This window comes from Myxocyprinus asiaticus, chromosome 9 (assembly GCF_019703515.2).
Source record: "Myxocyprinus asiaticus isolate MX2 ecotype Aquarium Trade chromosome 9, UBuf_Myxa_2, whole genome shotgun sequence".
In the NCBI taxonomy this organism is placed as follows: domain Eukaryota; kingdom Metazoa; phylum Chordata; class Actinopteri; order Cypriniformes; family Catostomidae; genus Myxocyprinus; species Myxocyprinus asiaticus.
The window spans coordinates 17,194,576-17,207,905 of record NC_059352.1 but is presented as its reverse complement, the minus strand read 5'-3'; the positions used below and the strand labels follow the sequence as shown (position 1 = coordinate 17,207,905).

General features: G+C 37.3%; 1 protein-coding gene across 1 annotated transcript; it reads right to left on the bottom strand.

The window, feature by feature from the left end:
• Window positions 1-8,615: 8,615 nt before the first annotated feature.
• LOC127445758 (trypsin-like) lies at window positions 8,616-11,473 on the bottom strand. Its single transcript, XM_051706036.1, has 8 exons — window positions 11,395-11,473; window positions 10,698-10,718; window positions 10,430-10,598; window positions 10,047-10,315; window positions 9,809-9,954; window positions 9,317-9,608; window positions 9,108-9,223; window positions 8,616-8,936 (listed from the first exon to the last, which is right to left on the bottom strand). The coding sequence occupies exons 1-7, from the start codon at window positions 11,441-11,443 to the stop codon at window positions 9,108-9,110; spliced, it is 1,062 nt and encodes a 353-aa protein (XP_051561996.1). The 5' UTR covers window positions 11,444-11,473; the 3' UTR covers window positions 8,616-8,936.
• Window positions 11,474-13,330: the final 1,857 nt, after the last annotated feature.

Below are 13,330 nucleotides of genomic sequence, written 5' to 3'. Positions count from 1 at the left end.
TTCTCCTCCCTGCCCAGTAGGTGGCAGAAGAATGTGAATTGCCAAAAACAAAAGAATAAGAATGTGAAAGTGAAAGTGGAGATTGATATGAACATAATTAACTATTAACTATACAATGACAAAGTGGCACCCTGTTTTTTTTTTTTTTTTTTTTTTTTTTTTTGCTGCAATACCCTTTTTAAAGTTCCAGGCTCCTCTCTCTAGCTAAGGCTACACACAAATAAACATTTTCTCACTTTTGGCATAATTGTAGTAAATTAAAAAGCTTGGAAATGACTCACTATCAAATTATTTGGTTCCCAAGTGAGATTTACTTCAATTTTTCTTTTATTTCTTTTTAGATCACACTGTAGATAAAATAAATAAATTAAAAAAAACTTTATTAGGGGCAAAATTGTTAATTGTGTTGTAAAAGAGTTTTTGAAAAACTGACCAATCATTTTCACACAATAAATGCTTTATGTTTATTTTACTCTTTGTTAAGAACATGATAGTTTTCATAATTCATGAAATATGGGTTTGGGACAATGTAACAGGTTTGGTGGCTTTTGGTGTACGTCTTTTGTCTTGTTGTTTTTGAGTAAACAAATAAATGTTGCATGGGCCTATATATTGAAGAACAAACAGAAATCACCTGAAACCAATAAGGAAAGGAAACAGGAACAAGAGGAACAGGAAACCCAAAGTGCTCGCTCGCTCACCCACTCACCTGTAGGGAAGTGTAAGAGGAATATCCAAATGAATATATTGTGCTGGGAATCTGTGAGTCTTTACCCTCGCCAATTTATTTAGTTATCTAAATCATTCAACAAATAATTTGTACTATTAGCTAAATTAAATGGCTTCCTCTAGAAATATAAATAAGCTTCTAAACACCTTTTCACCTGCACACAGATATTTCCCATCAGTTCAGTTCTACATAAATATGTCCAATTTGTTTATACATTCTGCCCAACATTTGCATGTACATCAAGTGCAGCTTGTACACGCAGACACACAAAGCTTTAAATTAGCACATTCTCATTCATTAAGAAAGTTCGGACTAATAATGCATTTCAAATTCATGTTTTATGTTAAGTTACATTTGTTGTTATCTTATAATACACAAAATATCCAAAATATTTTAATTGTTTATTACATGCGATATAACCCACATAACGGGTTGATTGTGTTGCAATGTTTGAAGATGGCTTCTATCAACCTAAATAAATACTTGGCATCATCTAGCTTGTAAGGTCTTGTGCAGGGGACGATTTCACACCTAAATGGTGTTTATTCCTGTTCATCTCAAAGGCAGTTGCTCGGTTGGTGCAGGACCAAAAAATGGATTGTAGGTCTTTTCTGATCGGGTCTGTGACAAGGAGGGCGTGGCCGGGCCGTGATGGTGCACTGCCGGCACTGAATCAGCTGATCAGCGGGAGAGCGAGATAAAGGAGAGCCGGAGACACCAGTTAGAGAGAGAGAGTGACACATGCGGCCGTGTTGCATGTGTGTCTGTGTTTATGTTGTTTTAAGTTTGAACATTAAACTTATGTTTACTGTTCAGCTGGTTCCCGCCTCCTCCTTGCCCATCCTTATACTTTTACAGTGGTGCCGAAACTCGGGAGGGAGGAGGGATGCGCTGTCGTGGAGTCCTCTCCGCTGGCATCCACCAGGGGAGCAGCCACGGCCGTCTGCCTGGGGACGGAGGGGTCGCTGCCGGCCGCCGAGAGCCGGAGGAACCGCTGCCATCTGCTGAAGATGTGGAGGAGTGGTTCCATCTGCCAGGGGCTGGAGGACTCGCTGGCATCCGCCGAGGGAGGAGCGAGCTGGCATCTGCCAGAGGGGGGAGGAGCGGTTGAGGACCGGGCGACAGCGTGTCCGGGAGCCAGCAAGCAAGTTCTTCTCTCTCTCTTCTCTCTCTCTCTCTGTGTCTCTGCTCACTTTTTCCTTCTCCCCATGCCTCCCATCGTCTCTCCCCTAGGTTCACAGGAGGCGGGGTGGATCACCGGCTGACAGAACGGCCGGAAGGGCAGCGTCTCCCCTCCAGAGTTGGGGGGGCGGGGGTTAGTCAGACCGGTGTCGCCTTGGCCTGAATCGGGTGGGGGAGGAGTGTAACAAGGAGGGTGTGGCCGGGCCGTCTTAAATAATTTTCGCACAAAAATTTAATCTACATAATGAAAAAAATGTAGGAACAACCACACATACGTACATGGCTAAAATCATTCTAAATTGTAATGTTGTACTGTGCTGTTTTATAGTGTGTATCTTATGTGTATGTTTTTTGACCTTTTGCTTCTTTGGCATCTTTTTCTTCACATTTGAAACTGCACAGGTGCAGTAGTGAAAGCCCTTATATGGAGATGATTTGGGCATGTTTTATGCAAATTACTAAATCTGGGCATGCACTTCTTCATTTAGAATAGTCTGGATTCATTGACATAAGAACAAGTATAGAACAAATTCATGTGATTTGAACCTGTTGTGAATCAGGAGAAAATTTTTTGTGAAAACTTTTCCTGTGCGTATATGTGCGAAAAATCCATGCAATTATTAATGAAAGAGGCCCATTGTTCTTAAGGGGTCATCTTCCCCCATCTTTTTCTAATGTGTATGACATCACTACATGTTCGGCCTCAAAATAAGAGTCATAGAAAACACAATAATGTAAAATGTACAATGAATAAATATAAACAACATAAATGAAATCTTATATTTAAAAAATGCAATCAAGGAAAATAGATCATTTTACACTAGAAATTATAGACTTCATTGCAAACAACAAAAACCAGAACCACACACAGCCTCATTCACGCGGCGAGGACTCTGCAGCTTGTTGAAATACACAACTCACATTTACACAGAATATTGATTATTCCTATTTTTGAGTAAATTTATTTATAGATAATGATGTGATTCTATTTCCATGTCTTATGACTCCCTGCATCCTTCTGTTCAGCTTCATGTTTTTGTCACTACACCACATACACAAGTGTAACAGTGAGAGAAATTCTTTATTACTCGTAGCTTACCTTTGAAATCTAGAGTGCAAAAATCAAATGGTATTCCAGAGCTGTAATGGAAATTACATTCTGGTGTGGTATTTGCCTTTCTTTCTTTCTGTCTGTCTTTATGTTGGTTCACATTAAATTAGACGAGTCTTCTTTGCTTTTATTGTTTGGAGAACATACAGGATCCCTTGAATCAGATGTAATGGAAAAGCACACAAAAACAACACCACATGCTCAGTAGTATTTAAACAAGTGCACAGAGACAAAACTGATCAAATACCCATTTTGTATTCAGCATTTTTTAACAAACTAATTATTAACTGATCCAAAATATAAATTTACAAGTAGATTGTTGTAGATTGTTGATCTGCTTGATTGTTGGTAGATTGTTGATTCATTATCAGATATAATAATAGGTTACAGAGCAACAGGTCAAAGAATGTAAGGTGATTATTTGGTAATGGTGGCAGCCCCTGTACTAAATTTAAATTAATAATTGTCATTAAAATATGGGTGCCAGACAGGTTTGGGCCTATCAAAATGAATACCTTTGTCCCAGATAGCTCTCAAAGCCACCAGTTACCAAAAAAAAAAAAAAACAAAAAAAAAACAAATGTAAATAAATGTAATTAAGTTCAATAGATGTATTTTAAATAAATTCACAAAATAAGAGCATTTTCAAAGCATAAGTATATTGTTCAGTTAGCATGAGGAAAACAGTAAACAAAAGGCAAGAACAGCACTAGTGTCTGGTTTTAATTGGGAGCTTTCAAAATTTTTACAATGTCATTGTAAAAGTGTCACACAGAGCAAGTGTTTCAGTGAGTGTTGCAACAACTTGCATTCCAACATAAAGTTTCGTCTTCATACACACCAGAAACCCAGAACTGAAAAGGAAATAAATGACCATACATAAAAAAGTACACTGTAACAAAAAATTAGAAGTAGAGAAAACTTAAAAAATTAAAGAAAACAACTTTGATTTTTCTCAACTTATGGTCAAACAAGATAAATTAAGTTCAACAAACTCAGGAATAAAAGTGATTTCTACACGAATACCCAAGTTTGTTAGCTGAGCAAAAATAAAGTGTTTCCAGGTGTAGAAAATAGTGTTTAGAACTAATTATTTTTTGTTGCCCAGACTTCTATTTCCACTAAAGATTATGAGTCAGACCCACTAACCTATCAATTAGTTGGGCTGATAGTGTAAGTGACCACCACTAAATCGTACAAAAAGTTAAGTCAATTTAAAAACTGAAGAACTTCACCAAAGCGAACACATAATCACCCTGATGGTGACTTCAAACAAAACAGCTTTTAACAGCAAGACATCAGTAAAAATCACTAAATAAAGCAAAAACCATCTATCAATTCTAAACAACAGTCCTCATGTGTAACTATGCCTTGGCCAAACACATATAAATAAATTCAAGCGCAAGGGATTATGGTTATTGCCTCCAGACAAATTGCTTTCCAGTGGGCATGCTGAGTTGCAGATAAAACAACATGAAATGTATAGTACTTAGCCTGTCAGGGTTCTCACATCTTTTGAGACATTAATTGTTTAAGACCTTTCCATGACTTTAATGGATGTTCATGACTGGAGAAGATCATTAAGATGCCTGGCTTTAATAGACTTACAGCAGTCAAATTTTTACTAAAAGGTTTCCACAGGAAATCCAATAACTGGAGAATCCTATGCAGCTATTGTGCATTATCTTGTCATCTAAGGCAAATAGAGCGATCAAACATCCAGACAAAAATATTACTCAACAATATTTACATACCATAAACTGATTATATTAACTAACAAAATAGTCCTTGTCAAATCAAGCCAAACTAGCTGTGATAGCATACTAGTGACAATTATAAGCAAGGGGAACAACTAGCTTCCTCAGTGAACAAACTAAACATGCTCAAAAGCCTATAAGTTCTACCTTCAAATCCAAACTTTACATTGTATGTTCTCACTATTTAGAATTTTAAGTTGGCCATACTGAATGGCATAAAAGTTAACCTTATAACTTTTTTAAGTAATCGCAACTTTTTCTACATTAGATAGTTCAATCAACTTTTAAAATTGAGTTTGTCTGACAAAATGTAAGTTGAATTTTTTACAGTGAGAAAAAAAAAAGAACACTATGGGGCAAATGATCTAAACTGTAATGCCAACTTAGCACACTGTATCTCACTGTGAAACTCTGCATTAACAATAAAAAATAACAAATAAAAAAAACACAGCCCAACTTAACTAGGTGCTATGTGCGCTTGAAATGTCTTGTAAAGATGGTGGAAGTGAGAAGTGTTTCTATCTTATCATGTGTGACATCAAAAGCAAAAAAAATATTGATATATTTTGCCATTTGTTCCAGAAATTTTGAAACAAATATGTCAAATAAAACTTGTTCCTCTAGGATATTTATCTGATGCAAAATGAGTCACACAAAAATAATCTTTGATTTTACCAAGATCCTAATGATAGTGAATCATTTTTCTCAGAAAGATTAGCTGAAACGGCAATCAATTATGCACACCCTGCACAAATGATACTAAGGGTTAAGAAAACACTTAAGCTCTAAATGTTTAATGCATACTTATAGAATACATGTTTTAGAGGACCGAATTGTGAAAAAGAGGGCGAGGAGTAAAAACTTATCATTAAAAATGAATTAGTGTGACATAATAGTGATTAGATCAGTGACAGTAAGAAACTAGCAAAGTGATTATAAAAGGGATGGATTGAGGCAAAGAGGACCAAATCAACCATCAACATTCATTCTGCTAGCGAAGATACAGTTTGTTTGAAGATGTGGGGGTTAACGTGCTTCACTTTGGTCCTGCTCCTATGTATTACAGGTAAGGTCTTAGTCTCATGATTTCTGGGGTAGAAAATTGTATGTAAATGATCTTCTCTACTCTAAAAGTTTTAACCATAGTACCCATGGTTCTGTGTCTTGCGTGATCATTAAAATGTATTTTGTTGGAGTGTCATGCAGCTGTTTAAAATCACATTTTTACCATGAGGCTGAATGATGTATCATCACACTGTCTTCCTTTGAGTTTGAAGCTTCTCTGAAAAATTCACAAGCTGCACTGTGTGACCTTTTCATTATATGGTAGTAACAGAACTTAATCTAAGTGCAACATTTAATAAAGTTCCAAATATAAGTTCGGAATGAGCTTGTTCATATAATTCTGTCACTCATATCTCAAGAATAAATTAGCAGCTGCTTACCTAACTCCAGTAACAATTCTTCCAGCATCCTTCTTCCTCCTTATCCCCACCTTTATGTCTTAACACCGATATAAATAATCATTTTCTATTTATTTACTGTATAATTCTTGCTTAGCGCTCGACCCCAGTTCAGTGGTCTGTGAAATTAAAGGGAAGAAAAAGAGCTCTAAATATATATATTTTTTTAACTACATTTTTTTTAACATTTTTATATGTATGTGTATATTTATGTATCACAAAGATTATTTATTTATTTATTACTTCTAATGTGTATATTTCAAGTCCCTCTCATTCTTGAAATGTTGATCTGAAGTCACATAGTTTGTCTGTAGAAATGCTTATGTAAATAATCTCTTGGTCTTTTTTTCTCTCAGTCTGTGGACGTGCCCCTTTAAACTCTCATACTGTGGGTGGTGTAGATGCCCCTGAGGGGGCATGGCCGTGGCAGGTCAGTCTGCAGAGCTCCACCTATGGAGGTCATTTTTGTGGAGGATCCCTGATCAACAGTGAATGGGTGATGACGGCAGCTCACTGTATGCCTGGGTTAAAACCACTTTAACACACATATGCACAAATTTTGTTTTGATTGGTCAGATGTTCTTGTTATACTATTGTTGTTATTTTGTCAATCTCACTTTGTCATCCTGTATTTAGTGTCAGCACATCCAATCTGCTAGTGTACTTAGGAAAGAGGACACTGCAGGGAGTTAATACATATGAAATCAAAAGAAATGTTGATGTTGGTGCGGCTCTCCTTATGAGGACTCTTCATAGACATAATGATTTTTATACTGTACGAACTATAGATTCTATCCCCTAACCCTCACAAAAAACTTTCTGCATTTGTACATTTTCAAAAAAACATAGTTTAGTATGTTTTTTAAACGATTTGAATTATAGGGACACTAGAAATGTCCTCATAAACCATATTTATTGCATAATACCTTTGTAATTACTAGTTTGTAATCTAAAAAAATGTCCTCATAAACCACCCAAACCTGTACACACACACACACACACACACACACACACACACACACACACACACACACACACTTTAACATTTTCTAGCAACCTACTATTTGGGGGCACGATGCCCCAGAGGCCTTTTGCCCCATTCTGAAGGGTCCACTTACAGAAACACAGTGCTTACAGTTTTCGAGAATATTAACCTATGAATGGCTTGCTAATAGTTTTCTCTGCATATTAAGATGGGATAGAAGAAAGTATTTTTACACAAAAAAAAGTTACATACTTCAGCTTTAAGTCCACCATGAACAAATATACATACAAACATTTCATATTCAACGTAGTATAAAGACACAGTTTACTATTTTCAAATATCAGAAAATTAGATCAATCTACCTCAAAACTGTTCTGTTGGGATGACTCTCACAAATACCAATATTCAGATGAAATGTCAACATGCGTCTTTCCCCATCTTCCCCCATTTGTATTTATTTTTGCAATAGGTTTTATTTTTGTGGTTTGTCAAGAATGTAAACACATTCAATATTTTTGAAAACCTCAGTTGAGGAGTTGACCATCAATTCATCTGGGCTTCCAACTCCTGGAGAAACCCATTTAGATTTAAGATTCTGTTAATGAAATGGATGAAGTAATATAGTGTGGTCAATCCTATGGAGATTTTGTCAGGAAAAATGTGACAGGCTAATAAAAATTAAGTGTACCCTGTGTTTTAATGCATTCCAATTTTATAAGCCAATTCAAAACCATCTTAGTGTATTATTGTTATTTGGATTGTAATAACTTTATCCTTTGTACGACATCGCCCTAGTGATACCAGAGACTATTTAGTCCTGAGTCAGAGCACTTGTATTAAAATGAATGGGAGAAATTGGAACACCCAATGTGATGGATGTAGAAAGTGAAGTCCCACCTTACAAGTAAAAGAGCCAATCACCTTTTAGATACAGACATTGCCTGTCAGTCAACTCGAGAACGCATATGCTAATACAGGACCAGCCTGATGTTTTTTTTAGCATCATCTGAGCTAAAGAAGCACAATTTATGATACCATTGATGTCAGATTTTACTGCTGATATGAAAAAGGCCTATGTGATTTGAATGAATATCATAATCTTTGACAAATTTGATGAATATCATAATCTTGACCAATGGATTTGGAGATTTCGGCCTTTCCCCATTCAAGTATTTTCATGCCACTTGTATTCATAGCTGCCCAGGAACATTCCCAAGATGGCCGCCTTTGTGGCCTTGAAAGGGACTTTGATGATCCACAAGCATGTGGTTTGACCCGCGATGGCACAGCAGTTTAAATACCTTTTTAGATGTGAAAACACCCCACACTGGTGTTGTTGATTAAGACAAAACACCTTAGAAGCTAGATAATGCTAAGTATTTATTTAGTTTGATAAAAGCCTTCTTTACACACTGCAACTTAATCAAACCAGCATGGTGTGAGATATATAATTCTAATTGCATATAAGAAACAAATTACATATCATTTTGTTAGCTTTGTGGTTTACATATACAGTAATTAAATTTGAGTTATTCTGTGCTGATTTAAAGAAATATTTTGCTGTAAGAGCTGTACTTGGTGTATAATATGTTGGGCGGAATTTATAAACAAACTGGACACATTTATGTAGAAATGAACTGATGAGAAATGTCTGTGGGCAGGTGAGAAGGTGTTTAGAAGCCTGTGCAGACCAAGAGTTATTACTAATCTGTAGAGACATAAAAAACAATCAGACCAAAGAATCAATAAGTAAAAGTCAGAATTAAAGAACTTCTGGTCTTGTAAGATATTGTTGGACCAGTTTACTGAACTGAATTTTGTCACAACCATGAACACCATAAACAGCTGTGTCTTTATTTGTGTGTGTGTTTGGACTCACTCAAAAGCACTGCTTTTTATAATCTCTGCAGCAGTTAATGCGGCAACGAATATTGCAATTGCAGCGGTTGTGGATGTCAGCCATCTTACCACATCTGCCACGACAGGAGTTTGAGGCTACAAAAACACACAAACAAAATTTTAAAAAGAAGTGTGTGTTGTTAAGGTAGCATAAATGTGTATGTGTGTGTAGTTGTGTGAGAGAGATACATTCAAAGGGTGGAGGTGGTAAGGTAGTTGTAGTAGGAGCCGTAGTTGAAGCAGATGTGGTAGTTGTAGCAGGTGATGTAGTAGAAGCAGGTTGGCATGAGCTTGTAGGGCTGAATGTGATGAATCCTGGAAGGTTCTGGTTGATGGAGTTCATGATCCAGCTCTGGTACTGTGACACGCGTGTGTACACACCAGGTGTGTTGGGGTCAGCACAACCATAACCCCAGCTGGTGATACCAGACTGAACCCACACTGAACAATACTGGCTCACCATTGGCCCTCCAGAGTCCCCCTAAAGAAAGAGTAAGTGAGTCAGAGAAAATAGTTTTTGTTTACAGGACTGTCATTTCACATTGAACTTGGGCTGAAAGTAAATGGAAAATACACATACATATTTAAAAAGGCAATATAGATGTTTGTTTGTAAATATATATTACTGTAAAGTGTGCACACTTTATTATTAGATTAATAATAATTATCTGGTTGTTGTACCTGACAGGTGTCTTTGCCTCCCTGCAGTAAACCAGCACATATCATGTTGTTGGTGACAGATCCAGCACCAAGAAGATTATTACATTGAGAATTACCCACTACTGGAACCATAGTCTCCTGCAGAGTCCCAGGAGCAGATAAGCTCACTATGCAAGTAAACATACACAAATACGCACTTAATCATCAATTTGTGATGTTCAGAGTAGACGTATTTATGTGAAAGAATGAGTGTGTGTACCTCCAGATGCAACATCTCCCCAGCCTGTGATCCAGCTGCTGGTGCCAGAAGGGAAGCTGCTGTTCTGGGCTGCCAGACACACGGGTCTAATGTAGTCATTAAAGGTGACTGGGGAGGATAGGTGCAGCAGAGCGATGTCATTGTCATTTGTGTTGCTGTTGTAGGAGGGGTGAACGATGAATTTGGCAACATTTCTTTTGATTTCATATGTATTAACTCCCTGCAGTGTCCTCTTTCCTAAGTACACTAGCAGATTGGATGTGCTGACACTAAATACAGGACGACAAAGTGAGATTGAGAAAACAACAACAACAACAGTATAACAAGAACTTCTGACCAATCAAAACAAAATCTGTACATATGTGTGTTAAAGTGGTTTTTACCCAGGCATACAGTGAGCTGCCGTCATCACCCATTCACTGTTGATAAGGGATCCTCCGCAAAAATGACCTCCATAGGTGGAGCTCTGCAGACTGACCTGCCACGGCCATGCCCCCTCAGGGGCATCTACACCACCCACAATACGGGAGTTTAAAGGGGCACGTCCACAAACTGCGAGAAAGAAGGTGTGAGAGATTGTTTACGTAAGCATTTCTACAGACAAACTATGTGACTTTAAATCAATATTTAAAGAATGAGAAGGACTCTTACCATTCAACTGAGAAAGTGAACCTGCAATGGAAGAAACATAGTACACATTAGTAAAAAAATAAAATAAAATAATTTTTGTGATATATAAATCTACATACGTTTAAAAATTGTAAGTTCTGTTTTGTAGTTAAATAAAAAACTATTAAGAGTTTTTTCTGTCAATTTTCCTTTAATTTCACAGACCAATGAACTTGGGTCGAGCGCTAAGCAAGAATTATACAGTAAATAAATAGAAAATGATTATTTATATCGGTGTTAAGACATAAAGGTGGGGATAAGGAGGAAGAAGGATGCTGGAAGAATTGTTACTGGAGTTAGGTAAGCAGCTGCTAATTTATTCTTGAGATATGAGTGACAGAATTATATGAACAAGCTCATTCCGAACTTATATTTGGAACTTTATTAAATGTTGCACTTAGATTAAGTACTGTTACTACCATATAATGAAAAGGTCACACAGTGCAGCTTGTGAATTTTTCAGAGAAGCTTCAAACTCAAAGGAAGACAGTGTGATGATACATCATTCAGCCTCATGGTAAAAATGTGATTTTAAACAGCTGCATGACACTCCAACAAAATACATTTTAATGATCACACAAGACACAGAACCATGGGTACTATGGTTAAAACTTTTAGAGTAGAGAAGATCATTTACATACAATTTTCTACCCCAGAAATCATGAGACTAAGACCTTACCTGTAATACATAGGAGCAGGACCAAAGTGAAGCACGTTAACCCCCACATCTTCAAACAAACTGTATCTTCGCTAGCAGAATGAATGTTGATGGTTGATTTGGTCCTCTTTGCCTCAATCCATCCCTTTTATAATCACTTTGCTAGTCTCTTACGGTCACTGATCTAATCACTATTATGTCACACTAATTCATTTTTAATAAGTTTTTACTCACCCTCTTTTTCACAATTCAGTCCTGTAAAACATGTATTCTAAAAGTATGCACTAAACATATATTTTAAATGCAAGCTTTGTTTTAGAGCTTAAGAGTTTTCTTAACTCTTAGTATCATTTATGCAGGGTGTGCATGTTAATAATTGATGGCAGTTTCAACTAATCTTTCAGAGAATAATTACACTGTAAATGATTTGTTGTTTTGACAGTATTATTGCTGCATTTCCAACTGCAACTTATTGTAGATGCTGTTTACAGTATTATTGCTGTATTTTCCACCGTGCCTTACTGTACAAACTGTTTACAGTAGGTTACTGTAGCTTTATTCTTTAGGAATTTTTTTTAATTTTAAATTAAAATTAATTTACTGTTAAATTGCATGAGATCTGGCCCAATCTCAAACCTGTACATGCACAATTTAGATGGGAAATTAGTGGTATCATTCAATGATCTATTATCAAAAAGACGAAACCCAGGAGATGTCTTCTCTGCATTGCATTTACTTATACAATCGTATAAAGTAGAACTGTATAGAATGCACTTGGCAACCTCTGAACGCTGAGCATGCACTCGACTCCTCGTCACCTCAGCCTTGAGAGGAGCAGAAGCAAAGCGACCTCTTTTCGACTTGAACCAGGTGAGCACCAAAATTGCACAAAACATATTTCAGCAGTTTTCATTATTTTTTAAGCATTCATTTGACAATGAAGATCTGCAGTGAGTGAATGTATTGTGTAAAACATTCGTTGGCAGCTCGTAGGTTGTTCAGCTGGTCTTGGTAACCCCTTAATACCTCGCACTGGTGCGTGAATGCGGCCTAGAGCTGTGAAACTTCCGCTGGATCCATGTTTGGCGAAGTATTCTGTAATGAACTGGCCATGGAGACGGTGTTAGGATCCATGTGCAGGAAGTTTATTAAAGTACACAAGCAAACAATCCAAATCGGCAGGCAAATAGAGGTAGTTGTTAAGCAGGCGGTATAATCCAATAAACCAAAAAGACAGTCCAACAAGGCAAACAAAACAAAGGGGTATCCAAAGGCAGTAAATCCAGGAAAACAGGCAGTGGTCATAAGAGAACAATCAGCAATGGCAATCCTCAGCAATTCCTCGAGTGCCGCTTTCATGGAAAGTAATCCCTTATTCCCCACATCATAGTTACGTTCAGCGGAGTTCAACTTCCTGGAGAAAAAGGCACAAAGGTAAAGCTTGCCTGGTGGATATTTTATGTTGACAGAGTTCAGGCCTCGATAGTTGATACAGGGACGTAGACCTCCATCCCTCTTCTCTACAAAAAAGAAACCTGCTGCAGCTGGGGAGGTGCAGGGTCGGATGTAACCGGAGGCAAGGGCTTCCTCAATGTAATTCTCCATGGCAAGGGTTTCTGTGCGTGAAAATGCATAGGCCTTGCTTCTCGTGGAACTGTATTGGATAGAAGTTCAATAGCACAGTCCCATGGACGAGGAGGAGGAAGTTGTATAGCTTTAATCTTACTAAACACTTCACTGAACTCTGCATACTCCTTGGGAATCGTGGTCTTCTTCTGTGATTCAGGACTCTCAATACTGGTGATAAGGCAAGGCCTGGAAACAGCAACATGGAGACAATATTTATGACAGAATCTTGACCAATGTGTGAGCTCACCTTGGTTCCAGGATATTGATGGGTTGTGGATGGCCAGCCAGGGATGACCCAGGATAAAAGCATGTTTGGCTGAGTTGATGA

Excerpts from the sequence above, each read along its gene's own strand:
- LOC127445758 (XM_051706036.1), bottom strand. The coding sequence starts at position 11,443 with ATGTGGGGGTTAACGTGCTTCACTTTGGTCCTGCTCCTATGTATTACA. Across the intron at positions 9,609-9,808 it reads GAGGCAAAGACACCTGTCAG|GGGGACTCTGGAGGGCCAAT; the intron begins GTACAACAACCA and ends CTCTTTCTTTAG. Across the intron at positions 9,224-9,316 it reads ACCACCTCCACCCTTTGAAT|CCTCAAACTCCTGTCGTGGC; the intron begins GTATCTCTCTCA and ends GTGTTTTTGTAG.